The sequence below is a fragment of the Chiloscyllium plagiosum genome, chromosome 21 (genome assembly GCF_004010195.1).
Source record: "Chiloscyllium plagiosum isolate BGI_BamShark_2017 chromosome 21, ASM401019v2, whole genome shotgun sequence".
NCBI lineage: Eukaryota > Metazoa > Chordata > Chondrichthyes > Orectolobiformes > Hemiscylliidae > Chiloscyllium > Chiloscyllium plagiosum.
This window is the reverse complement of record NC_057730.1, coordinates 45,781,665-45,807,514: the sequence shown is the minus strand read 5'-3', so window position 1 is coordinate 45,807,514 and position 25,850 is coordinate 45,781,665. Positions and strand designations below refer to the sequence as shown.

The window sequence follows — 25,850 nt, the reverse complement described above, 5'->3', positions numbered from 1 at the left end:
CTGTGAAGCAGCAGTGCTAACCACAGACCCATGTGCTGCCTAGTGATAGTATTACACACTTTTTGGAGCAGGTGAACGTTGAACCTAGGCCTCCTGGTTCAGAGGCAGGGACACTACCATAACACAACAAGATCAATGTTGTGTACATTGAAACGCTGCAGTAACCTGCCAAGGCTTCACCAACTGCCTTCACCAGACTATGACCTCCCCCACCCAGAAGGACAAGGGCAGCAGATGCATCAGTACAGGGTCTCTTTGAAGATCACTTTCAAGTCGTTGAATTATATTTCATTGCTGGGTCACAATCCTGCGGCTTCCCTATTTAACAGCAGTATGACAGCACCATAACCACGGTCTGTAGGAGTTAATGTATACAGTTTCCTACCACCACCTCAATCAGAAATTGGCAATAAATGCTGATCTTGCCAGTGAAGCACATAACCAGAAAATGGTTTTGGAAAAAGACATGAGAATTTGATTATTCTTCAGCTTTATTAATCACTGTTTCAGCGGGGAAAGGGGAAAAAGGGTAAAGAAAGTTCAAATCAAAATAGGGGGGAGTAAAATCAACTCAGTTTGACTTCTACGATATTGCATTATTACATCGACATGTTTTTAAGGCAGGAAGTTACATTTTAGAAAATATTGATCAGCTCTGCGAACTAACTATGAGACATATTTTATAGTCAGGTCTTGACTCGTGTTAGTTTTAATAACAAGCCCTGCCATTTGATGCTTGCTATTGATTTTTGACAAGATTGCTGCTTCATTTGTTTCAGTCCCAGAAATTGGGTAAAGGGTGACCGTGGACTTTATCTCTCAGAATGATGCTCTGAAATTGTAGAGGTTCAGCAGAAAGGTCTGTGCAGGTTAATAACCTGAAGACCTAGATTTCTGCTGGGTTGGCTGCTCAAGATTTAATGTTCAGTTCAAATGTTAGAGCTGTCACTTCCAAGACTGTAATTTTAGATGACCAGCTCTCAAACTGATGAACAATCGTTTTCATTTTCCTTTTGTTTCTCCCCATGACCTCTTAAACTCCCACACTCAACATCAGGTGATGGGAAATCCAGCATTTTGAAGGCTGATGCACTCCTGTTAATCTTCGAGGGTTAGGACGCACATTTGACATCCACTCTCCCCAGGTTCCCAACTTTAGATATTCTGTTGTGAAAACAGAGGAAGAGACGGAGCCTCTTCTAATCAGTGGGAATAAGGAGACCTTGTACAGATTGGATGCTTCTGTTATGTGTGCTTCTGCCTTCGTACCTCAATACAGTAAAACAACCACATTTGAGTTAATGTGACTATGGCAAATCTCCAATGCATGGCTCCAAGCAGAGATATATTCTACATTGCAGCATTGATCAGACATACAAAAGTGCTTCTGCAAATCTTTCTTTATTTTGTCCAGGGATCGTTTCTGAGCATTGCTTTTCAGTCAGAACATCATTAATAGAGCCTTGGGAAAGAGCCTTGTCCTCTTGCCTGGAGCATGTTCCCAGTATAAGCTGATCAAGGGAAGCAACACTACCTTCGTGTAACCTTTAGATTATTCCTGTTAACTCTCTCATTTAATCAGCAACCTTTTCACAGGTTTAGCATCTTTAGAAATGGTACTGAGAGAATTCAATGACTGTGTAAGTTGAGCTTCAATGATCAAAGTTACTGGGCCGTACAGCGGGGAGATGTTGCCGCACTGTGCTGTTGGTGGAGGCACTGAGTGTTTATTCACCATAGAATCATGGAATCCCTACAGAGTGGAAAGAGGCCATTCGGCCCATCGAGTCCAGATTCTTTGAAGAGCATCCTGCTCAGACCCCACCCCTCTCCCCTATCCCTGTAATGCTGTATTTTCCATGGCTAACCCATCTAGCCTGCACATCCCTGAGCATTATGGGCAAATTAGCACAGCCAATCCCCCTAACCTGCAGATCTTTGGACTATTGCATAGGGAACATCATGATTCTTGCATCTAATAATTCTGCAGTGTAGTACTTAGAGGATTTTGTCTCTAATGTTCATCCTTTCTATTGGTTATACTTTTTATTTCACAAGCATAGAATCATACAGTTTACAGGAGTCCCTCCAGCCCATCCAGTCTATATCGCCAAAGACATTTTTCTAATGAATTAGTTTGTATTTTCTCTCTGTGGCAGTTGTCTCTTAATGCCTTAATGTTGTTTAGGATGGCCAGGTCGAATGTTAATGTGGGATCCTCAGGACGGCACGGTGGCACAGTGGTTAGCACTGCTGCCTCACAGCGCCAGAGACCTGGGTTCAATTCCCGACTCAGGCGACTGACTGTGTGGAGTTTGCATGTTCTCCCCGTGTCTGCGTGGGTTTCCTCCGGGTGCTCCGGTTTCCTCCCACAGTCCAAAGATGTGCAGGTCAGGTGAATTGGCCATGCTAAATTGTCCGTAGTGTTAGGTAAGAGATAAATGTAGGGGTATGGGTGGGTTGCGCTTCGGCAGGGCGGTGTGGACTTGTTTCCACACTGTAAGTAATCTAATCTAATTAGTTTGTGAGATAACCTTTGACCATTCTCTCACTGGATTAGGAGAAGTAGTTGCATCAGTGTGTTGTATTTTAAATAAAGGTGCATATGTGCAAGTAACAAAGGGAGGTTGGAGCTGCTTGGTAGTTAAGATGCTAATGAGCTAGCTCTTATATTGCTTCGGAATAGATTGCAAACAATAAGAAATGTCTTCCCTTATCTCTGTGGTTAATGATGTTCATTATCTTGGATAGTCTTTGATCCCTTTGTGTGTGTTAACAAAAGGAACAGTGACAGGTTCACAAGCAACAGTAGTGACAACAATGTGTATTTATGTGGAGCATTTATAATGTAATAGAATCTCCCAAGGTGCTTCATACAAGCATAATAGAACAAAACATGACATTGAGGCCACATCTAATGATCAAAAATCTGGTCAAAGGTGACAGGTTTGAGGAATGTCTTAACAGAAGTGAGGTGAGGCAGTGTGGTATTCCAGAGTTTGCAGTCCTGAGCCACTCGTGATGGAATAGTTAAAAATCAGTAATGCACAATTCACCAGAGTTAGAGGAGCAGCAACAGAGGCATAGAGATGTGATGTGTGGAAACAAACCCTTTAGTACAATTCATCCATGCCGCCCAGATACTCTACATTATTCTAATCCCATTTGCCAGCATATGGCCCATATCTGTCTAAATCCGATTCATATCCCCATCCAGCCTTTTAAATGCTGTAATTGTACCAGCGTGAACCACCACCTCCGGCAGCTCATTCCTTAAACGCACCACCCTCTGCAGGAAAAGGTTGCCGCTGAGGTCCCTGCTAAAGTTTTCCACTCTTCACTTCAAATCTACACCCCCTCGTTTTGGGCTCCCCTACCCTGGGAAAAAGACCTTGCCCCTAATGATATTATAGACCTCTATAAGGTCACTCCCCAGCCTCCGACACACCAGAGAGATTAGCCCCAGCTAATTCAGCCTTTCCCTCTAGCTCGAACCCTCCAACGCTGGCAACATCCTTGTAATTTTTTTTCTGAATCCTTTTGAGTTTCACAACATCTTTGCTACAGCAGGAGTGATATGAACTCTCAAGCATCTCTGGACATTGGATTTCGGTCCAAGAAAAATAAACGATATTTAAGGGCTGGACAACTTTACAAAGGTGAGGAGAAGCGAAGCCACAGGGAGGTTTGAAAGAAAGGGCATGAATGTTGAAATCAAGGAGTTTCTTGACCAGGAGTTTGTGTAGTTCAGCACACACATGGGTAATGAGGGAAGTGAACTTGTAAAACTGAACTTTGCACATGGAGTCAAGCTTTTGAATAAGACTAACTGAAGCACTGGAGACCTGGGGGAAGGATAAAAGGCAAAGAGCAATTCAAAGTGTTTTTTTTTAAGAGACAAGGCTATCTTCTGATGCATAATAGCACAGTATGATTGTTTTTTGTACCATAATGTGAAGAACACTTGAACGGAGTGAGATCTATTATAAATATCGCTCTGCATGCATTCTCATGCTGAAATAAAGCAGTATAATGATCCGGATCTATGCACCAAGTTGTTCATCCAGGCCACCTGCAGAGGAATTATAAGTCAACACGTGCAAAAGACTCAAAATCCACTTCAGATCACAGAGGGATATTATGATTATTGTTGTGTCCCTGGGCCAGGCTATGGGACGCTTAATTATATGACTCAACTCCCCTTAAAAACAACAGAGAGGGTGGGGAATTATAGCATTGAACCCAGCAAATATATATGTATATATCTGTGTGTGCTGGCCCTGGATTTGAAAAAGCCTTCCGTCTTCTTGCTGGTCTTGATACAAGCATTATTGGAATTGCTATCATTGGACTATGCAGTAACCACTGGTACAGTATGCTACAACAAAGTGAGGCATATTTAAGCCGAGCGGCATTGACGTCAGTGGAAATGAGAATCGCTCAGTTTCCACAACAGGCCCCTTCCATAATGCTAGTTGTAATCATGGATGCCAAGCTAGTGATCTCTCCCTATATTGGACATTAGATATAATGGCCTTGATTTATTTCAGTAATTTTAAATAATTACTTTACAGTAAGAGGACACAAGACATCAAAACACTTTGTTTTGCACTCATCAGGACTTGGATGCTAGAAATCTACTTGTAAAGGAACACTATCATTGCTATGGTGATACAGCAAGAAGTTAACTGCCAACTAAGATTGACAGTTAACTGTTCTTGCTGCATCTCCATGCCAATGCTGACTGACTAATTAGCACCACCTCCTCATTTTGTATAAATTGGTGACCCCTTTTTCCAGGCCTATCTTTACCTTCCTATTCCTGATGATTGCAGGATGATATGCTTCAATTTGTATCTCCTTTTAGCAATGTTTAAGATTGGTTACTGTCATCCCATGTGCTATGAATTGTCTATCCCCTCTCAAAGTAGATTGTAGAGTGCCAAAAGGAGGCCATCAATGCGATCAAGCAGCATTTGCTTCTCACAACCTGTTCACTGATGCTCTGTTTTGGTTCTGCTAGGACCACTCACTTCCTGGCTGTTTGAACTGGTGTGGTATCCCACAAAACTGGAGTCAGTTGGAATCAGGGGATCATTTCTTTGCTGGTTGATGCAAAAGAAGATGATTGTTGGAGGTCTGCCATACAGTCATGTAGAATGGAAACGGACCCTTCGATCCAACTTGTCCCAGCTGAGCATATATGCAAAGTAAACTAGTCCCACCCCTCTGCATTTGACTCGTATCCCTCCAAACCATTCCTATTCGTGTACTTATCAAATGTTTATTAGGTCTTGTAACTGTGCCTGCATCTATCACTTCCTCTGGCAGCTCATTCCACAATTGAACCACCGTCTGTGTAAAACGTTGCCCATTCTGTCTTTTTTCAAGCTTTCTCCTCTCACCTTAAAAAAAAAAGCCCCATAATTTTGTACTCTCCCACACTAGGGAAAAGACCCTTGCTGCTTATCTTATTTATAACCCCTCATGACTTTATAAACTTCTATAAGGTCACCCCTCAACTTCCTGTGCTCTGGTGAAAAAAGGTCGTAGCCTATTTTTATAACTCAAACCCTCCATCCTTGACAACATCCTGGTAAATCTTTTCTGAATCCTCTCAAGTTTAATGATATCTTGTTGTCCAGAACTGCACACAGTTACAGAAGAGACCTCACCAATATCCTTTTCAACCTCAACATGACGTCTAACTCTATACTCAAAGATCAATGAAATCAGCTCAGCCCTGCATGTGTTCACAGTGTAGTGTCCTAGGCCCAACTACCTTCAGCTTCTTCATCACTGACCTTCCTTCCTTACTTTATAAAGTTAGAAGTGGAGATGTTCCCTGATGATTGTACAATGTTCAGAATCATTTGTACCATCTCAGATAGTGAAGCAGTCCATACTCAAATGCAGCAAGACCTGGATACACTTGAGATGACAAGTGACAAGTAACATTTGTGGCACATGCAAGCCTGGCTGTAACCATCGAGAGAGAATCTAACCACTGCCCCTTGAAAATCAGTGGTGCTACCATCACTGAATCCCACACTGTTGACATCTCAGGGTTACCACTGTCCAGAAACCGAACTGGACTAGCCATACAAATGCAGATATTACAAGACCAGGTCAGAGACTAGGAATCCTGCAGTAAATAACTCACTTCCTGACTCTCCAAAGCCTGTCCACCATCTACAAGGCACAAGTCAGGAATGTGATGGAATACTCCCCCCTTGCCTGGATGAGTGCAGCTCAGACAACACTCAAGAAGCTAGGCACCATCCAGCACAAAGCAGAAAGTTTGATTGCTACCATCTTCACTAAATATTCACTCCTTCACCGACACTCAGTAACAGCAAATGTGCACTACTTACAAGATGCACTGCAGAAATGCACCAATCCTCCTTATCACCTGCCAAACCTATGACCACTTCCATCAAGAAAGTCAAGGGCAGCAGATATATGGGAGCACCACCACCTGCAGGTTGCTCTTCAAGCCACTCACCATCCTGACTTCAAATATATTGCTGTCCCTTCAGTGTCGCCGGGTCAAAATCCTGGAGTCACTCCCTGACGACATTGAGGGTCTACCTACAGTGCGTGGACTGTGACCATTCAAGAAGGCAGCCTACCACCCTAAATTCCTTGAGGTGGTGATGGGTAGCAAATGGGTACCAAGCCAATGACCTTTTAAAGGAATTATTAAAAATAGTGGGAATATTACAGGGAACACTAAAGGAAATATTTGTTGCACAGCTCGTGGCTGGTTTGAATGAACTAAATTCAGGGATTGAATCTTAACATTGCAACTCTTTATAAGGATGGCCATTGAGTGTATGTTGCACCTGTTGGAGTAGAATATTATCAAACAACAAATGACTCACGAGGAGATATGAGGGGATGTGGCTGGAAGCTTGGTGAGAAGCAGATTGAGGAGCACCTTAAAGCAGAAGAATGAGTATGAAAAACAGAGAGGTTTCAGCAAGGAAATTCCAGGGCTTAGGATCTTGTCAGCTGCACACACAGTAACTGATGATGGAGGGAAGGAAATGTGAATCCACAAGAGACCAGAATAGAAAAACACAGAGCTCGTGATAGAGTGTACATAGATGGGGAACTTGGGCGTCATGGAGTGATTTGAAGGTCCAGTTGAGATTGTCACCATCTATTGACACCAAAAGGGATTATTCCTATAATAAACACCAAGTCCATTGGTGGGCGCACCCAGTCTGATGGACACAGCGCTGCACATCAGCAAGAGCATTTCACTTTTTGTTTGTAACTCTTTGAGGTTTACATGACTTGGAAGAGTTCAGCAAAGATTTACAAGGATATTGCTGGGTTGGAGGGTTTGAGCCAAAGGGAGAGGCTGGATAGGCTGAGGCTATTTTCCTGGGATGGTCAGAGGTGAGGTGTGACCTTAGAGAAGTTTATAAAATCATGAAGGGCATGGCCAGGGTGAATAGCCATGGCCTCTAATCTTGACTCTAAGAAAGTTGACAACTGGGCCCATCTGTGTGATTGCAATGTACCACAAAGTTCCTTCTTTAACTCCATGTTCCTTTTCTCTCCCCTGTGATTACACCGATGTGAAGTACTTTTGGACATATATAAAAAAAAGCTGCATTTGTATAGCACCTTTACATGACACCTGGACATCTCAAAATGCTCAGGGACAGGAGAAGTATCTTTGCAGTGTATTCACTGATGTAACACACGAAATGTGTCAATGAACACCACGAGGTCCTGACCAGATAATCTGCTTTTTGTGATGTTGAGTATAGGAGGCTGAGGGGTGACCTAATAGAGGTTTATAAGATCTTGAGGGATATAGGTAAGGCGTATGGCAGGTGTCTTTTCTCTAGGGTGGGGGATTTCAAGGGTTGCATTCTTAAGGTGAGAGGAGAAAGATTTAAAAAATACGTAAGGGGAAACTTTTTTACACAGAGGGTGGTTCACATGTGGAATGAATTTCCAGAGAAAAGGGTGGATGTGGTTACAGAACCAATATTTCAAAGACATTTGGATAAGTGCATGAATAAGAAATGTTTGGAGGGATAATGGCCAGGAGCAGACAGGTGGGCCTAGTTTAGTTTGGAATTATGGTTAGCATGGACTGATTGGACCAAAGGGTCTGTTTCTGTGCTGTATGACTCTATGAATGAATATTGTCCATGGTATCAAGGATAGTTCCCTGCTCCTCTGACAGATACACCCACCTGACAGAACAGGTACGGCCTTGATTCAATGTCTGATCCAAACGATAGCATCGTAGACCGTGTAGTGACCCTTCAGTACAGAGGAACCTCAATTATCCGGCGACCAATTATCCGAATTTTGGATTATCCGGGGAAAGATTGCAAGGTCCAGATGCTTGGCCAAACTGTGTTACCTGGCATTCGATTGTCCAAACATTCGATTGTCTGAACAAAATACTCCCCGCCTGTGTTGTCCAGATAATCAAGGTTTCTTTGTACTGCAGATCTTTGGACTCCATCTGGGAAATGGATCCCAAGCCTCCACAACTCTGAACTCGGAGGTGAGAGTTTCTCCAGGCAGGTAAAATGTGTTTATTCATGTTCATTCAGGTTCTTTTGTTTAATGTTATAGAGATCTCAACGATGTACACAATGCTTTCAGATTGCCCAGAGAATGCAGTGCAGTCCTTTTTGCCCGATTGTGTGGAGCTGCACAGCAAATTGTGAAGCTAATTGATAACCTCTCCTTGTACATTGGAAGATTTATTGACGAGTCTTGCAGCCCTTAGCACTTTTCTCTGGAGAATGTGCTTGAACAGCACTGAAGTGTGGCCAGTTTTCTCATTTGCAACCAAATCATTAACTGCAACAAAGCAGGCAGCTATTTTTAGCTGGCTCTTGACATCAAAGTGACGTGGCTGCCTCACTTGTGTTATTTTAGGAGCCCAGGGAGGAAAGAGCTCATCTGTTAAACATCACACTGCCTGGGTGAGAGGGGAGTTAGACCCTGGTTGAGATGATGGATTGTGTGTGTGTGTAGAATATTGATAGGGGCAGAATTGGAAAATTTGGCTCCGAGCTCCCATTTGAAGAATGAATGAATGAATGATTTTTTATTGTCACATAGATTTTACAGTGAGAAAAGCAGTAAAATGCAGTGGAAAGCTTTTCCACTGTCACCACAATCAGGCACCATTTTGAATGGTTTTAAGAATAAGAAAAGATGGCAAGATATGTGGATATGGACCAAGGGCAGGCAGAAGGGATTAGTTTATGTTCAGCGTCATGTTTGGCAAAACACTGTGGGCCCATTCCGGTGCTGTACAATTCTATGTTCTATAGCGTAAAGAGATGCCATCAGTCCGAACCACTTCATCATCAATGACACCTGCACCACCATCCTTCCTCCCACCACCTCGTCACCGTCTACACCGTACCCAACCAGTAGCCAAAGTTCAGGTGCCGTATTTTGCCGCTGAGCCGATTCTCCTCTGCCCACTGCTTCACTGCAGCCTGCACCACGCCCATCAATGTCAGGCCCAGTGCTTGACCTGGAAACTTAAGTAGGCCCCTACTTATGTTTTCAGGTCAAGCATGAGTCCTGGCATTGGAATTAGTGCCTGCTACATTGGTGACATTGGCGAGGTAGGCTACCACGAGGCCTGCGCTGGGCCCACTCAAATCCGCACTGGGATTCCTCGCCACTGCCAATGGGAAGGGATGTAAGTCAGTTAGTAAAGTTTAAAAAAAAAACCAAGAAAAGAAATAAAGAAAAGTGAAGCGATCGGAGGACAGGAGCCACCAACTTGATGACGTGAAATCTCACGTGTACGTGTCTGAACGAGCCATCTGCTCCTTTGCAATCTCCCAAAGTGTAAGTTGCAAAACCTTTGCATGACATTGTCAGTTCATTCTCTTGACAGTAAAAACAATCGCTAACCTTTGGATTTGACCCCACTGCATGCTGAATTGTTTCAAAATAAGTTCGGCCCACTTGAAACAAAGGCGTGCATTTATGTAGCATCTTTTATAGCCCCAAAATATCTCAAAGTGGCAGAGGTGGGTGCTGCAGATGTTGGAGATTAGAGTTATGATTAGAGTGGTGCTGGAAAAGTACAGCAGGTCAGGCAGCATCCCTGGAGCAGGAAAATCGATGTTTTGGGCAATGATGAAGAGCTTTTGCCTGAAATGTCGATTTTCCTGATCCTTGGATGCTGCCTGACCTGCTGTGCTTTTCCAGCACCACTCTAATCGAGACTCAAAGTACCTTATGGCCAGTGAAGTACTTTCAAACTAGATGTTGAAAGCAGCCAAGCAGCACTCTCTGACAGAGAAACAGAGCTATTTTGGGAAGTGACATTTCATCAGATTTGGGGAAACATTAGAGGTGTAACTGGTTTTGAACAAAGGACTGGGGTGTGGTTGGTGAGTGTGTGAGAAAAGGAATGAACCAGAAAAAGGATGTGAACTGAAATTGTCAGACTGTACGTTGAGTCTCAATTGCTGTTACATGTATGGGTGAGGATCAATACCTTATCGTTTGGATTAGCCTTTCTCAACATGCTGCCTGTCACAGATCCCTCCCTGCTGTTCTTTCTTCCCCCTCCCTCCCCACATCCTTGCTTCTGCATTTGTTTACAACCCCATTCCATCTCTCAACTTCGCCCCCCCAGCCCTGAAGAAAGACCATTGAGCTGAAATATTAACTCTGACTCCCTCGTGACCTGAGCAAGTCCTGCATCTCTACTGCAAAGAGGGCACCATTCTCGGGCAACAATCAATTTGCACACTGCAAGCTCCCACCGGCAGTAAAATAGTAATGACTCAGACAGCAGGGAGTACAGGACTGGTGGAACTTCAGTGTAAAGTTGTGACACAGCAGCTCAGACATATTGGGGCACCCAGCCTAAATTTTGTACTTGGAATGGGATTTGAACTCACAACTTTCTGATCCAGGAGCGGGGATGCTATCCACTGAGTCACAGCTGATGCCACAGACCTCTCATTGCAGCCTCATCCTTAGAAGGATGGAGCTCTCTTGCTGTTCCTACTCCATACTCCCTGTCAGATAAAGTGCTACCTCATCTTCCAACCTTCTCCTACCTCAGCCCAACCGTTGATTCACCTGGAGGTTAACGAAACCAGATTTCTGCAGAGAACCCTGAGTTTGATCCTTGATCATAATTTACTGATCTGAGTTAGTGAGTTAATGACAGGAAAAAAGAAATTTAAATGTTTACAGCCCCTTAAAATGAGTTAGGACTTCCTGTCTTTGCAGTCAATAAATGAAGGATTCTGAAGTGTGATAGAATCATGGAAACCCTACAGTGCAGAAGGAGACCATTTCAGCTGTCAGGTCTGCACCGACCCTCTGAAAAGCATGCCATCTAGACCCACCCAAATTCTGTAACCCTGCATTTCCCATGGCCAGTCCACTGGATCTGCACATCTCTGGACTCTATGGGCAATTTCCCATGGTCATTCCACCTAACCTGCACATTTTATATGCTTCTGTACTTTTGTAACTAAGATGACGCGCAGGACTGTGTAGTGCTTCCAGGATGATGGCAGAGTAGGGCTTCTGAGCCAGACCTTATCTGCACTGAGTACTGGAGGGTAGGTCCAGCATAGACCTTGAGTGAGCCCTATGTGGATCTCGAGTGAGCCCAGTGTTGAATGCGAGTGAGCCCAGTGTGGACCTCGAGTGAGCCTTTACTTCGTTTTTCAGGATAAGCATAGGACCTGGCATTAGAATTGATGACTGCAACACCAGCGGAGGTGAGGTTGGCAAGGTAAGCCCGGCGATGATAGATGGCAGCTGAGGATCATCAACTTTGACGTTGGTTGGGTCCAATGTGGATGGTAGCAGAGGGATGGCCATGCAGCCATCATTGATGATGAGCTTGCTCGGGACTGATGAATTCTGGTTCAGCTGTACTTTTCTACTTCTTTCCCTTATTCTTAAATTATTCAAAATGGTGCCAGATTGTGGCGACATTGGAAATACTTTTCACTGTATTTTACTGTTCTCATTGTAAAATATATATGATGACAATTCAATTCAAGTTCTCAAATATTTTTCCGTAAGAATTTGTACCTAAAGATTGGATTACTTACAGTGTGGAAACAGGCCCTTCGGCCCAACAAGTCCACACCGACCCTCCGAAGAGCAACCCATCCAGACCCATTCTCCTACATTTACCCCTTCACCTAACACTACAGGCAATTTAGGACAAACAATTCATCTAACCTGCACATTTTTTGGACTGTGGGAGGAAACCAGAGCACCCAGATGAAACCCACGCAAGCACTGAGAGAATGTGCAAACTCCACACAGACAGTTTGAGACGGGAGTTGAACCTGGGTCTCTGGCTCTGTGAGGCAGCAATGCTAGCCACCGTGCCACCCGTAAAGGTGCTGTAACTGGCGACTTGCAAACGTTTCACTTTACATGTAACAATAAGGTTAATCCAAATCTAATGTGGGAGGAAACCCATGTAGACACGGGGAGAATGTGCCAACTCTTATGCAGTCAGTCATCCAAGTCTGGTATCAAACCTAGATCCTTGGTGCTGTGGGGTAGCAGTGCTAACAACTGTGGTCACTGTTATAACATAGGATGAAGTGGATCTGTTTTAAGCATCAACACCAACCAATTCTATTGATTAATTTTCTAACATTTGGGACAGTTTAAGGCTGAAAAACAATCTGCGACTCATTATGGCTTTGATTTATTTTGTATAAGGACAGGCATGGTCCATTCAGCTCATCAGACCTGCTCCCCGTTCATAAGGACTATGCTCAGTCATCTACTTCAATGTATTTCTCCCCCACACAATTGCCGTTGGTGTTTAGAAATTTCTACTTTGAAATATATTTCCAGATTGCACTTCCCCAGCCCTCTGGGTAGAGAATCCCAATGATTCACCACCCTGGATGTCAAACCAAATGAAGGTTCTCCTCATTTTTGTCTGAAATAAGTTTCCCCTTATTTAGAAATTACATTCATGGTCAGAGAGTCTTTACTCTTTCATGAGATGTGGGCATTGTTAGCAAGATCAGTATTTAGTTGAATGTCATTCCTTTTCCCCCCATTATAAGGTCAGGCTTTGGGATGTTCATTGATGATTGAACAGTATCCTACTCTGGGGAAAGATCCATGGCTGTAGAAAAGGTGAATAGGGCTAGGGGACTCCAAAACGAGAGGGCATCGGTTTAGGGTGAGAGGAAAAGCTTTAAAAGGGACCTGAGGGGCAACGTTTTCATACAAAGTGTGCTGCATGTATTGAATGAGCTCATTGCCAGTTGTTCTGGTGCAGAGTGGCTCGTTTACCCATTTCAGACTTCACTACATTGCTGTCCATCTGCAGTCACATATTGACCAGACCAGGCAGGGACAGCAGATTTCCATCCTTAAAGGGTATGACTGAACCAGATTGGTTCTTGCTGTAGAGTTCATGGTAGTTTCACATTCCCTGTTACTGAAAGTAGCTTTATCTTCCAGATTATTAATTAAATGTACCCGGTAGAATTTAATCCTGCATCCTCGAGCATTAATCTGACCTTCTGAAATATTAGAGCAATGATGTTACCTCCTCCCACCCTCTCACATCTCCGGGACACAAGAAGCCATTCACCTCTGAGTCGCTCCATCAGCTTTCTGAAGGAGGTTCGTATTTAAACAAAGCTGCTAACAAACTCATTCTGCTCCCCTCACAGTTCCTGGATGGCTATCACTGCTGAGTCAGACAAGAATTGAGCAATGTGATACTGAAATGTTTTTTTTCTCTTTCCTGCTCACAGTACAGGATAGGACAACTGTACACCATCAGCAAACACAGTCACGAGCAGAGCGATAAAGGCGAGGGGGTGGAGGTGGTTAAGAACGAACCCCACGAGGACCCTGTACACGGAAAAGGACAGTTCACGGAGAAGAGGGTCCACTTGTCCAGGTAAGCCGTCAGTCACCTGCGAGGGAGAGGAGCTAGGCTTTGTTGGAACCATTCTGAGGTTTAACAGGGGGAGACTCCAAGTGGGCCCCAGAAACACTGGAAGATTAAAAACCTGGGAAATGAAGCATGTCCATTGCTCTCTTGAGACAGCCATAATGCAAAGTTTTAATCTGAGGTGGTTGGAAAGAATGATAACATTGGTTAACAGAGAGGATAGATGCTATAAAAGGGATGGAAGGGTTGAAGGTTACTTATTTCCAGAGTTCACCTATGAATTTTCCTCCATCATAAGGTTAGAGGTTGTGATGTTCATTGATGATTGCACAATATCCTACCCAGAGGAAAAGACTCTGGCTACAGATGAGGTAAATATCCAAGGTCTTTTCCGCAGGGAAGGGGAGTCCAAAACTAGAAGGCATAGATTTAAGGTGAGAGAGGAAAGTTTGGAAAGAGACCCGAGGGGCACCATTTTCATGCAGACGGTGGAATGAGCTGCCAGAGGAAGTGGTAGAGGAGAGCACAATTACAATATTTGAAAGACATATGGTAAAGTAAATGGATTGGAAGGGTTTAGAGGGATATGGGCCAAACACAGGCAAATGGGACTAGTACAGGTTGGTAAGCTTGGTCAGCATGGACAAGTTGGGCCAAAGGGCTAATTTCCGTGCTGTATGACTCTATGTCTCTTTGAATAAGTAAGTACTGACTACAGGTTTGGACAGAGGGTGATGAAAATGCTCCCATGTTGGTTGCTGCAGTCTTGTCTCCTTTTTGAAATCCCACTTGCGCTTTCATGGAACTTAAGGGAATTGGAAGCTTGCGTAACTTTTTATTTTCTTTTCAGTGTTTGTGAACTGGCAAATAGCAGAGTTTTGTGATCAGGGTGTGTTGTACAGTTGTGGCAATCAACTCCAACCAATTCTGGAGCCAAGATTAACATGTATGCCAGATGTTCAGTCCCATTCAGGAATGCAACCTCCTGCTTTCAAAACAAAGTAAAATTATCTCTGCTGCACACATTTCTCCTTCTGTACAGTTCAAACCAATGCACATTACAGTTTAACCCAAGTGTGGCTGCCAGACCTTAATCCCACGTTCTAAACCCTGCCAGAAAATATTTGGAATTCTCATTGTTCTTTTTTTTTTCAAAGTTATCTATAACTCAAACTGAGACAGGGAGCAAGGCATCCAGATGATCCAACTCAATTGGCGTGCTGTTCCATCTTCCAAGCAGATAGAGTTTTGAGTTTGCTTCAGAATGATTCATACAATCTAATCTTCCAGATGTTAATAGTTACACTCACAATGGGAGAAATGTGCCAGTGGAAAGCTCATCAGACACTGAGAGAAAAAATCCTCCTGTTCCTAATTCCCTCTCCCTTCCCATTGTTGATTCCAATTGCCTCATCATTAATCTGTCCCTGTTTTGCCTGCAGTACACAGGGATCCTTTCGACACATCAGTCAATCTATGTAGTAAGAAGCTGTTGGTACCTGTACTCGGCTTAAGTCTCCTGTGTCCCTTTTTGACTCAGAATTAGTTTGAGAGTTTTTCTGATCCTGCCTTTTTTGTGCATTTTTCACCTCCTGCACTGTTTTACAATGTTATCTTTCAACTGCCATCTTCCCCACTTGCAAAGGCCATGTTTTCTGGACATGTTAGCTCTTGGATCACTGTCTCTGAATAGCCTCCACCATGTCTCCATTTATGAACACACTAATCTGAAGGATGTGTACTGCGCGTTTTGACAGTTGAGTCCATATTAGCAGCATACTTCGGAAAAACCGAAATAACTGCGGATGCTATAAATCAGAAACAAAAGCAGAAATTGTTGGAAAAGCTTAGCAGGTCTGGCAATATCTGCAGAGAGAAATCAGAGTTAACATTTCAGGTCAAGTTCTGAGGAAAGGTCACTTGACCCATAACTTTTTTTTTATTATAGCATCCCTACAGTGTGAACCATTTGGTCATCAAATCTACACCAACTCTCAGAAGAGTATCCCACCCAGACCCATCCTCCACCCATGTATTTCCATGGCTAACCCACCTAGCTTGGCTCATCTCTGGACACTATTGTTAATTTGGCCATTCCACCCTAACCTGCACATCTTTGAACTGTGAGAGGAAACCAGAGCACCCAGAGGAAACCCACACAGCCCCAGAGGGAAATATGCAAACTCCACGCAGACAGTTGCCTGAGGATGGAATCAAAACTGGGTTCCTGGTACTGTGAGGCAGCAGTGCTAACCAGTGAGCCACCACTTGACCATTGTTAGCTCTGATTTCCCTCCACAGATGCTGCCAGACCTGCTGAGCTTTTCCAGCAATTTCTGTTTTTTGTTAGCAGATCTTTTCCGCAATTGATTTGTCCACATTCAAGGCCTTTAACCAGTCAGAGTGATGTGTTTGGGCAAGAGAGATGAGGTGCAAAGGGCGACAAAAGTGCAGGAAGTGAAAAGTGAAAGAGTGCATATAATGGGCCAAAGGTGGATGAACACATGGAGTCATATGTCTCTGTGAAACCTGACATTCCAACCCAACACTGAGATTGATCCATTTTCTCACAAGGGGAGCCTGGAAGATTGACGGGCCATTTGGCCAGCACGTCACTCAGACCTGGTAAGACCACTGCATTTTTTGCAAAAGGAAAGGGCCCTTGATTTAAAGTGAGGTGCCCTTGATTGCCTTTGCCAGCTCCTTCTCTGCCTTTTTAAAATTATTCACTCATGGGATGTGGAAATCGCTGGCTGGCCAGCATTTGTTGCCTGTCCCTAATTGTCCTTGTGAAGGTGGTGGTGAGCTGCCTTCTTGAACGACTGCAGACCATGTACTGTAGGTAGACCCACAATGACCTCAGGGAGGGTCTTTGATGAATTTCTGCAGTGCATCTTCTAGATAGTATACACTGCTGCTACTGAGGGTCAGTGGTGAAGGGAGTGGATGCTTGTGGATGCAGTGCCAATCAAGAAGGTTGCTTTATCCTGGATGATGCCAAGCTTCTTGACTGTTGTTGGAGCTGCACCCACCACACTCCTGACTTGTGCTTTTAGATGGTGGACAGGCTTTGGGGAGTCAGGAGGTGACTTAATTGCCACAATATTCCTAGTCTCTGATCTGCTCTTGTACCCACCATGTTTATGTGGCGTGTCAAGTTCAGTTTCTGGTCAATGGTAACCCCCAGTGTGATGATAATGTGGGATACAGTGATGGTAACATCATCAAGGGGCAGTGGTGAGATTGTCTCTTGATGGAGATGGTTATTGCCTTGTGTTTGTGCGATACAACATTACTGCTACCTCTTAGACTGAGAATTGCCTTAATTCAGCCAACAGCACTTCCATAAAGTGATCATCCAGTTTCATTTCCCCTTTTAAATGTGTAGCCACCTCCTGTCAGTGTCTCCATTCCCTGAGCTCAGGTTATCCCACTGGGACAGTGATGTTTACGCTATTCTCAAAGTAGGAAGTCTGTAGAACTATGGCCCTGGTACCTCGGTGGACTCGACTAGTGGTCTCACCCTGTCAATGGACTGAATCTCACACATTAGCTTTCAGTGTGGTGATCTGTTACAGCGCCAGCCCCATTGGTCATGAACCCGTCACTTTAATGAAGTCCTGCAGTTTTCACAATTACTCTTTCCAGCGAGCGGTTTCAAGTGAACTGTTTAGGGGTCAGCAGCCTTTTCACACTGTCCTGCTCTACTGAGCGTCAGTACACAATAGATGACAGAAGGCTGAAAATGACCAAAGGTGGGGACAGACCACTCTCACCGAATGGTTCGGCAGTTCTACTGTCACCTCAGTTAGGGCTGACTGACAGAGCTGTGCAGAGTTCTAAGGCTCTGGATTTTGAGAAGCCTCAAACCACTTCCTGCCTTCTGTCTGTAACTGACCTGCATGGGTCTGCTGGTGGAGTTTGCAAGATGAATTGTGCACAGGTTTGGGGAGGCGACTGCCTAGTGCCATTATCATTGGGCTGTTAAACCCAAAATCCAGAGAATGTTCTGCAGATTCAAATCCCACCACCACAGATGGTAGAATTTTAAACCAAATAAAAAAGTCTGGATTTAAGAGTGTAATGAGTTCATTGTCAACTGTTGGGGAAAACCTCCTCTAGTTCACTAATATCCTTTAGGGAAGGAATCTGCCATCCTTACCTAATCTGGCCTACACGTGACTCCAGTCCCACAGCCATCTGGTTGACTCTTAACTGCCCTCTGGGCAATTAGGGATGGGCAATAAATGCTGGCCTGGCCAGTGGTGCCCACATCCCATGAATTAATTTAAAATATATAATACCCTGTCAGTGGAACTTCTTATATCAGTAAAAGAAGAATTAGAATTAAGGAGAAATGATTACAGTGCAGGAAGAGACCATTTTGGCCCATTGGCCAATGCTGGCTCTCCTCAAGAGCAGAAGATTGATGAACAATTATCATGGTCTGGCAGCAGTTCCCACTGATGGCCACATATTGGCTGGGGAGCACTGGCAGGATTCAGGTGAGAAAGATTACTCACCTGTATGTAAAATTTTATAATATTTACATATAGGTGTGTAGAAACAATGAAGGAACCTGGGAATGGGAGTATCATAGATTGCAATGCAGAAAGCTCTCTGCAAGAATAACTCGAGCTAGCCGTACTCCCCAGGCCTTTTCACGTAAGCGTTTCATCAGATAATGATCCAATTCCCTTATGGAAGTCACAGTTGCATCTGCCTCTACCGCACTGTCAGGCAGTGCATTCCAAACTCCTCATGTTGCCATTGCTTGTCTTGTCATTCACCTGACGTCAGTGTCATCTGATTCTCCACTCTTCCTCCAATGTGTCCCTTTCTATCCTGTCCAGGCCCCTCCTGACGGAATGCTTTCATCAAATTTCCTCTCAACATCTCTTTTTTTCTCACCAACAGTAATGCCAGCTTTTCCAATCAATTCACATAACTGAAGACTCTGTTCTCTGAAGCCATTTTCATGAACCTGTTCTGCATTCTCACTGATGCTTTCATATTCTTCCCAAACTGTAGTGCCCAGGATTGGATGCAGTGCTACTGTTCAGGTCAATCCAGTATGTTGCGAAGGTTCAGTCCCCTATTGTCTTTAGTTAGTTTTTGACGCTGTGATTTTTGCAGACAATCCGTTTCTTATTCTTGAATTACAACCTGTGCTTGGCTTTCCTTTTATACCAAGTGCTGCAACATTGAGAAACCTTGATAGATTTTGTTTCAGGTGTCAATGTGATATTGATCGAACCGTGCGACATATGGTATGTTGAACTTTTGTGTCAATAGTCGGGTTGATGAGGAGTGGGGAGAAAAAAGGTTTGTAAGATATGTGTTTCACCAGCTGTTCCCAACACATTGTGATAATTAATTTATCACCTTAAATTGCTGACTGGAAAACTGATGCTCAAGCGATTTGATCAAATTCATTTGGGCTGACCAGTAATCCTTCCTAGACCTTCAGAAACTTGGTAATGTAATAAAAGACTGTTTAACTCTAAATAGGACTGCATATAATTTTTTTAAGTTTTGAAAATTGCAGTTTAAAATACACTAAATAAAAGCTTTTAAATGAAAGGTGTACTCTTACATATCCCAAATGACAGCTCTGAACCTATTACTGCCTTTAAGTGGCTGAAATTACAGTCCACTGTGATTATATTGCGTGGGTTTCATGTTTTTCTCAACTTCGACTCCTCCACCAGGAAAATGTGGGAGCATTTTCATCAGCGGCCTGCTTTAAATCTGCAGCCTGCTTTATAATCTCCCTTCGTGACACAAGGCGAGTGTGAACAGCTGAGGGGCTTCCATCCCCTTGTCCTCACTTGTGAAGCAGGCCAGAGGCCAAGAGCTGCACTGGTTGAGTTGTGAGTTGCTCAAATGTACAGAATATTTCACATGAAACAAAATAAATCAACCTCACAGCACCAGGGTCCCAGGTTCGATGCCAGCCTCGGGGACTGTCTGTGTGGAGTTTGCACATTCTCCCCGTGTCTGCGTGGGTTTCCTCTGGGTGCTCCGGTTTCCTCCCACAGTCCAAAGATGTGCGGGGCAGGTGAATTGGCCATGCTAAATTGCCCAGTGTTAGGTGCATTAGTCAAAGGCAAGTGGGTCTGGGTGGGTTACTCTTCGGAGGGTTGATGTGGACTTGTTGGGCCGAAGGGCCTGTTTCCGCACTGTAGGGAATCTAATCTAATCTAATCTAAAAAGACTGCAAGGGTCTAGATTATAAGGAAAACATGTAACGACAATGGAAGACCTGCAAAAATAGTGCACCAGAACAGCGAAAACAGGTACAGTAGAACTAGCTGGAGTTGTCTGTTTTTCCCCTCATTTAGAATAGACTGATATGTTTCCTGGTGGAAGTGTTCAACATTTTGAAGGTTTGATAGGGTGAATGCAGAAGTGTTTCCACTTGGGGCAGCACAGTGGCTCAGTGGTTAGCACTGCTGCCTCACAGTAACAGGGTCGCAGGTTCAATTCCAGCCTCGGGTGACTGCCTGTGTGGAGTTTGCACATTCTCCCCATGTCTGTGTGGGTTTCCTCCGGGTGCTCTGGTTTCCTCCCACAGTCCAAAGATATGCAGGTTAGGTAAATTGGCCATGTTAAATTGCTCATAGTGTTAGGTGCATGAGTATGGGGTAAATATAGGGTGCAGGAAATGGGCCTGGATGCGCTACTGTTTGGACGGTTGGTGTGGACTTGTTGGGCCGAAGGGCCTGTTTCCATACTGTAGGGAATCTAATCTAAATTTGAGCAACTTAAGTATGACAGTCTCTAATAATCGTGTGGAGAATTTGGGAGGAATGTTTTCACACAGTGAGAAGTGTAGAATGAGCTACCATAAGGAATGGTTGAGGCAAGTAACATGGATGCATTTTAAAGGAAATTAGATCAGGGAGGGGGTGCAGAACAGAACAGTGGCATTTGCTGATAGCTTGGAAGGAGGTGTGTATAGAACAGCATAAAACACTTAGGCTGAATGACTTGTGTCTGTTCTGTAAATTCTGTCCCTAATATATTGTCTCTGCTTATTTCCTTGTTAAAGAATTGCAGACCAGTAGTTGAAATACTCTGCACCGATTGATGCACAAGATATGAGGAAGTCAATGGCCATTCATACTTGCAGCTAAGCACTGTCTCTTCAGTGCATTTTAGGGCCTGACCTATATACATGGGCAGATTCTACTGTCTGTAGGCCATGTCTTCCCTTCAGATGTGTTACTTTTATCAGGGCTATATCCTCAAATAATTTTCTTTGTCAAAGAGATCCATCTTGAGAAGCCATGTTCAACATCCAATAGCAGTCGCTGCCTTGTTAGCCCAGCCACAGAAATGACCCTACAATGGAGCACCTCTGCTGTTGAAAGCTGGAGTAGCCCTTCCTGTTAGATACCACGTTGCTTAGAAAAGAGACATTATGTCTGACCGGCTAGATGCTGTCACTACCACTTTGATCTTTGTACCTTTTTTTATCTCGCCAAAGATCTGTGTGCTTTGCTGCGTGGTTAAAAAAGTTCAGTGTTTTGCAAAAGTGAGTCGTAATTTTTCCATTACAGATGTAAAGGTCAAATGGCCACATTTAATTGAAGGAGGAAATTATTACTATAATCCTCACAATTGCACGAATGCAACATAATTATCAGAGTTTGTGGAAGCAATGGAATCTGCTCACTCTGGGCATTTTAGTAACTTTAATTAGTGCTTAATGGCTTGTTTCAGTCGCACCCTGGTTTTGTTTTGCTACAGTAAAGTATACTGAAGAAAGTTCTCTTTAGGGCTGGCTGTAATCTCCCTTGTATTTTAATTGAGTTGTTTCAATAGAATGCTTATCTTGTTAAGTGTTTCTTGAATCAAGATCTTTGTTGAATTCCTTTCTTGCTGTGAAACCAGTATATAAAGGCCAAATCTTGACTACTTGTTGTCAAGTGTGATAACGAGTCAATGGCTGACTCTTTTTGCATAAGAACAAAGGAATTGGGAACAGGAGTAGACTCTTTGACCCCTCCAATCCACTTCGCCATTTAATAAGATCATGGCTGATTCATCATGCCAATTCAACTTAACTTTGCTTTTAATGTACTCAGTGATCGAGCATTTACGGCGTTATGGGTGGAGAATTCTGCGTAAACAAGTTTCTTTTCATTTCAGTCTGTAATAATTGCCCCTGTAACCCTTCTGGCTGAAAGCTGATTCACTGGCGCCTATTTTACCTTGGTTCACAAACACCAGGTTGATTCGCAAGAGGGTTAGAAATGGTTGTCTTTCAGCAGGGGGTAATCTTCTCAGATACATACTGGCTCTTGTCTCACGACTTATCTGTCTAGTCATTAGGTATTCAGCTACCTATACTGACTGTGTCCATTAATTTTCTCGACAACATATGGCAAAAACAAAGGTGGATAAGCATATACCTGGGAGGGGTGATGAGGGGGGTAGGTTTCGGAGGGTAGCTGGGGATAGGAGCTAAGGCTTTCACAAAGACATCAAGGCAAAGGACAACAGCCTGTTTATATTGAATGAAAAGAGCAAGTTGATTAGTTGCCAAGTAGGATTGAACAGTTAGATGATGACTGATAGTTAACTATCACGAACAAAAACAATTTGCTGGAAAAGCTCGGCAGGTCTGGCAACACCTGTGAAGGGAAATTGGAGTTAATCTGAAATGCTAACTCCAATTTCTCTTCACAGATGCTGCCAGACCTGCTGAGCTTTTCCAGCAACTTCTGATTTTGTTTCTGATTTACTGCATCCACAGTTCTTTTGTTAACTGCCACACTTTGTTTTAATTTAATCCAGACTGGCTGACTCTAGTCAATAGTACCCTGAGGAATGATCACATATTATTTTGATGAGTTGGAGTAGGCACAGTGTGTGGAAAACTTCTTTTGTCTGCAAAGCATAGATCCCTTTGTATTAATGGGTGCAACTTCCAGTTTGCAAAGTGTGCCATAAATGAGCCCAACTAACACCCTTTAATTGTCAGCTTAATTCTTAACACGCTCTGGATTGTTTAGCACATGCTGTCCATTATCATCAAGGGCTACATACTGCCACCATCACAATGGTCCTCCATTATTCTACAGGGTTTGATTCCTGATGAAGGGCATATGCTTGAAATGTCGATTCTCCTACTCCTGGTAAACAAGGAATGATGTTCCCAATGAGTTCAGAATCAGGGGGTCACACTTTGAGGATACAGCATAGGCCATTTAGGACTGAGAGGAGGAGAGATTTATTTCTTCACCAAGAGAGTGATGTGTCTGTGGAATCCTTTGCCACAGAAAGCTGTTGAGGTCAAAACATTGAATGTTTTCAAGGAAGTGTTGGGGATATAGGGATCAAAGGATTAGAAGAGAAAGCGGGAACAGGATAATTGAGTTGGTTGATCAGCCTGAATGGCAGAACAGGCCATTCTCCTCATATTTTCACCGTTTCTGTATAAAATAAAACCCTATTTATAAATAAACCAATTTTTCCAATCTGACACTTGATATTAGCTCCCTGTTAGAGTAGGTTAAGATGTTTTAGAGTGCTTTGCAACACAATGTCTTGAGATGGTGGCATGGTGACCAGGTACTGGGTTAGTAGAACAGAGACTGAAGCAACGATCTGTGTTCAAATCCCAACATGTCAGCTGATATAATTTAAATTCAATTAATTTATCTAGTGACAGTAATAGCGAGCATGAGGCTATCATTGATTGCTTCACTCATGCCCTTTTAGGAAAGGAAATCTGATGTGCTTACCTGGTCTGGTCTACATGTGACTCCAGCCCGACTGCTCTCTGAAAGGCAAAACACAGCTCAAGGAGCCATTAAGGATGGTTAACAAGTGCTGGGCTTGCCAGTGATGCTCTCGCCTTGGGAGATGTAATCTCTAAGGAGATGTAATGTTTAATAGCGAGTTTGCAATATTGTGCATCCAGTAGCTGCCTATCTGCTGTCCACCAAGCACATCAACACCAATTGTGACACCTCTAATGACATCAGATGACTGAGAGTATCTCACAAACATGAAGGACTTCAAAGATAAAGCAATGTCCTTCAGAGACAGTGTTAAGTTACTGCTGGTAGCTGTGATTTACTGAGTGTCTATTTTCATTCAATTTGTTAACTTTTTTTAATATTTGATTATCTCCATGCTCAGGGATTTGCCTTGAAAACAAGGCAATCACCTGGGGCACCAACATTTGGGGAGGGCAGCAAAAGATTGAGTGAAGTATTTATGGAACTTCGCAAGTAAATAAACAGATTTCCACAGTGGGACTGCAAGATCTAGAGCTACTGATATATACATCCACACATACTGCCTTGCAAATAGATTTCCACTGCAATCTTCCCCAAAATTTCATACTATACTCCTCATTCTGTTAATGCAACAGTTTTGCATGTGTTTAAACCGCAAACTAGTAAAACATATCAGAAAATGTAATTTCCTCTAGCTTAATGTTAACTGTGTGCATTGTATATGAAATACATGGTAACTGTTGCAGGAATACACTGCGTTACATTATACGTGCCATAACATAGATTCTAATGTGTATTACACCTAATCTGTATCCTGTGGAAACTGACAGCTGTGAGTATGTCAAGTTCCATTAAGTTCTCATTCTTTGTGTAGAATGAGTCTGCAATTGCTGTTCCTGCTAAGGTATTTGTTGGCATAGTATGCAGTTCACCTTTTCCTTAGGCCTTCCTTGAACATTCATCATCTGCAACTGTGATCTTATGTCCATCATTCAATCACGTCTGGATCAAACCCTCTTTCTTCAGTCCTGCACTGAGTCCTCTTAACCTCCCCTATTGTCAGTGTTCATTCTTGTCAATTAATTTGAGGGTGGTGTTGGTGGCCCTTGTTGATTGTCATAAAAATATTTGACTCACTAATGTCCTTTAGGAAAGGAAATCTGCTCTCCATTCTATGATCTGTACTACGAGTGACTCCAGACCCACATCAGTGTTGTTTTCTCTTCATTACCCCCTCAAGTGGCCGAGTAAGCTACTCCTGTGTATCAAGCCACTACAATGTCTATAAAAGAGATTTAAACCAGAGGGGTCACTTGGCATTTTCCTGAGCATTGCAAACACCAATGGTAATCCCAACCCTGTAGCCCCAGCAGAATCTTCCTTGGCGACACCTGGGGACTTGTGGCAATGTTGGGAGAGCTGTCTCATGGATCCGTCAAGCAACAGCCTGACATAGACATACCCATGGAATCTCAGCTTGCGGTGTCATCAGCATTCACTCCCTCCATTACAAACACACAGTGGCAGCGTTGTATACCATTAACTCGGATGAATTGAAGCACTCATCCAAGCTCTTCTGATAACACCTTCCAAATCCTTGACGTCTGCCATCTAGAAGGACAAGGACAGCAGATACATGGGAATACCATCACCTCCAAACCTTTCACCATCCTGACCTGCAAAAATGTCATCACTCCTTCACTGTCACTGGGTCAAAATCCTGGAACTCCCTCCCCAAGAGCATTGTATCTACTCCCATGGGTCTGCAAAAGTTTCAAGAAAGCAGCTCACCACCACCTTGGGGCAAATAGGGCTGAGCACTAAATAATGGTCTGGTCAATGATCCCCAGATCCCATGAATGAATAGATAAAGAGATAAAGTTAAAAATCACACAACACCAGGTTATGGTCCAACAGGTTTAATTGGAAGCACAAGCTTTCAGAGCGCTGGTCCTTTAGAAGATGGTATCAGCAATAACATTAGCAAATTTGCTGATGATACAAAGCTGGGTGGCAGGGTGAAATGTGATGAGGATGTTAGGAGATTACAGGGTGACCTGAACAAGTTAGCTGAGTGGGCAGATGCATGGCAGGTGCAGTTTAATGTGGATAAATGTATGGTTATCCACTTTGGTGGCAAGAACAGGAAGGCAGATTACTACCTAAATGGA

General features: G+C 43.5%; 1 protein-coding gene across 4 annotated transcripts in view; it reads left to right on the top strand.

Moving 5' to 3' along the window:
* Positions 1-25,850, top strand: part of LOC122560829 (cytoplasmic phosphatidylinositol transfer protein 1-like) — a 204,701-nt gene that overhangs the window by 79,311 nt on the left and 99,540 nt on the right. For all 4 annotated transcript variants that reach the window (XM_043711974.1, XM_043711972.1, XM_043711973.1 and 1 more), the window contains exon 3: positions 13,782-13,930. In XM_043711974.1, coding sequence (XP_043567909.1) covers positions 13,782-13,930 — 149 coding nt within the window. The remainder of the gene's footprint in view (positions 1-13,781; positions 13,931-25,850) is intronic.